Here is a 2,446-nt window from a genome sequence, read left to right on the forward strand (position 1 = left end):
TAATATTGTAATTGGGGGTCTAAACATTTATAGTGTTTTACACGCTATTTGAACATTCAGTCACTCTCAAAATGTTTACCACACTAGCATATGGTTTATCGAATCAATACCGAAAATCAAGCAAAATGCATATAACAGAAATGGCAGGGCGAGTAGAGTCATTGGTTTGTTCTTTCATGCTTGATTGGCGGAGGTCAACGTGCCAATCTGTTATTTTTTTAGCGTAAAGAGTGCTTCATGTATTGTTATTTGTTGATTCTACACAATTAGTCTATTTCCTTACCATAATAACTAGATGCTTGTTGGATTGTACCTTTATCACTGAAATAGTTGTACTTAAAAGTCGTTATTCACAGTTCTTCCTATTACTTGGAATACTTTTTGAACTGTGACAACCACATCAGCAATTATTAAGTGAATTAATATTGGAAAACTAGGAAAGAAACAACCGCAAGAATCGCTAATCATTGGCATCACATCACCTTCGTATACTACACGAAGAACAATAGCTAGCAACATCCTACACCCAGCGGTATAGAAACTCTCTAGTTTGACATGTTGGCTGGGTTCCCATGTTACTTAAATTTGATCATTCAAAGCCTTTGTAAGCAATCAGCATCCCTCATGAAAGAACTCTGATTTAAGTGTCAACTTTAACTTGCCCAGCAGGATGGGAAAAAGGGGGTCCCATTCCAACCCAAAATGCACTTCACAATGGGGATGCTAATCTCCTATAAATAGGGTGAATGTGTGTTTTCTTTCTCACCAATTATCAATCACTTAGAGCCATTAACAAAGAACTCTCTTCGGTTTGTAAAACAATGGCTTTAATACATGGAAAAAAACTTATCATAGTCTTCTTGTTGATTTTGGAGACTTCCATATATCAAGCCATGTCCCGCACATTACTTGAAGATTCCATTGTTGGGAGATATCAGCAATGGATGGCTAAGTATGGACGCGACTACGAAGATGATGCTGAGAAGGAAAAGCGTTTCAAGATATTCAAGGACAATGTTGAATACATAGACAAAGTCAACAATGAAGGGAATCGCACTTACAAGTTAAGCGTCAATGAATTTACAGACTTAACAACTGAAGAGTTCATTGCTACTCGTACTGGATACAAGATTTCCTCCCAGCCCACTTCACCCAAAACTGCATTCAGATATGAAAACCTGACTGAAATTCCACTGACTATGGATTGGAGAGAAAAAGGAGCTGTTACCCCCATTAAAAACCAACGCCACTGTGGTAAGAGAATAATAACGTTGTCTGAAACTAAAACCTAGTTTAGCCTTATTTGCTGCATTTATTTTTGTCCTAACAAGATTTCTGTTATGATTGATTCCTATGTAGGATGTTGCTGGGCCTTTTCAGCTGTGGCAGCGGTAGAGGCGGTCACCCAGATAAAAAATGGCAACAAAATCTCCCTTTCTGAGCAACAACTAGTGGACTGTGTGGAAGGCAATCATGGCTGCAATGGTGGTTCCATGGATTATGCCTTTGCATATATAATACAGAATCAAGGACTAGCCACTGAGGAAAACTACCCATATCAAGCTATGGATGGAACTTGTGACCAGCAAATGGCATCTAATATTGCTGCTCAGATAAGTTCATATGAAGACGTACCTTCCAATAATGAGGAGGCATTACTACAAGCAGTGGCCAACCACCCAGTTTCAGTTGCCATAGAAGGTTCTAGTCGTGACTTTATGTCCTATTCCAGTGGAGTTTTCACAGGAGAATGCGGGACCAATTTAAACCATGCCGTTACTGCTATCGGGTATGGAATGAGTGATGATGGTACCAAGTACTGGTTAATCAAGAATTCATGGGGCACCACCTGGGGTGAGAGTGGCTACATGAGGATTCAGAGAGATACTGGAGCACCAGAAGGTGTTTGTGGCATTGCCATGAAACCTTCCTATCCGGTGGCTTAGGTACTCCAACGGTGATAGATCAAGTCACCTATAAGAATTATTGCTCTTTCTTTCACTATATGTATGTTAAATTTATTATAGCTGAGAAAATACCTATTTTGCTACTTGTATCATCGAAATTGGAACCAAGTAATAAATAAGCTAGCCTAATTGCTGCGTTTCCCATCAATATATAGCATGAAGCAAACGTAAGGAATGATAATAAAATCTTCGATTATCTAAAATGGGAATGATAACAGTGAGATCTCAAACCAACTTTTTGAACAAAGAAACATTATAACGACATTACTACCAGTTATTTAGTTTTCTTCTAATAACTTCGAGTCTAGTCATAAACCTATTCTCAGTAGATTATAGATAAGAATTTGATGAGGGTGAGAAAGCTACGAGAAGTATAACATATTTGCTTTTGAAACAAGTCTGAACTTTTATTAAATTAAATATGAATTATTATTGATGGCCTTAGACATTACAATGTATTAAAATATTTAAAAGGAATA

The 2,446-nt window shown here is 37.6% G+C and overlaps 1 protein-coding gene across 1 annotated transcript; it reads left to right on the top strand.

Annotated features, from left to right (window-relative positions):
- Positions 1–638: 638 nt before the first annotated feature.
- Positions 639–2,106, top strand: LOC112010760 (zingipain-2). The gene is made up of 2 exons (XM_024043114.2): positions 639–1,254; positions 1,360–2,106. Exons 1-2 carry the CDS (start codon positions 747–749, stop codon positions 1,944–1,946), a joined length of 1,095 nt encoding a protein of 364 aa, XP_023898882.2. The 5' UTR covers positions 639–746; the 3' UTR covers positions 1,947–2,106.
- Positions 2,107–2,446: the final 340 nt, after the last annotated feature.

This window comes from Quercus suber, unplaced genomic scaffold, assembly GCF_002906115.3.
Source record: "Quercus suber isolate HL8 unplaced genomic scaffold, Cork oak 2.0 scaffold_1, whole genome shotgun sequence".
NCBI lineage: Eukaryota > Viridiplantae > Streptophyta > Magnoliopsida > Fagales > Fagaceae > Quercus > Quercus suber.

What these genes read in the sequence shown, in the direction of transcription:
- LOC112010760 (XM_024043114.2), top strand. Translation starts at nt 747, where the DNA reads ATGTGTGTTTTCTTTCTCACCAATTATCAATCACTTAGAGCCATTAAC. An exon ending in TAAAAACCAACGCCACTGTG is followed by an intron (nt 1,255 to 1,359) that starts GTAAGAGAATAA and finishes ATTCCTATGTAG; the next exon opens with GATGTTGCTGGGCCTTTTCA.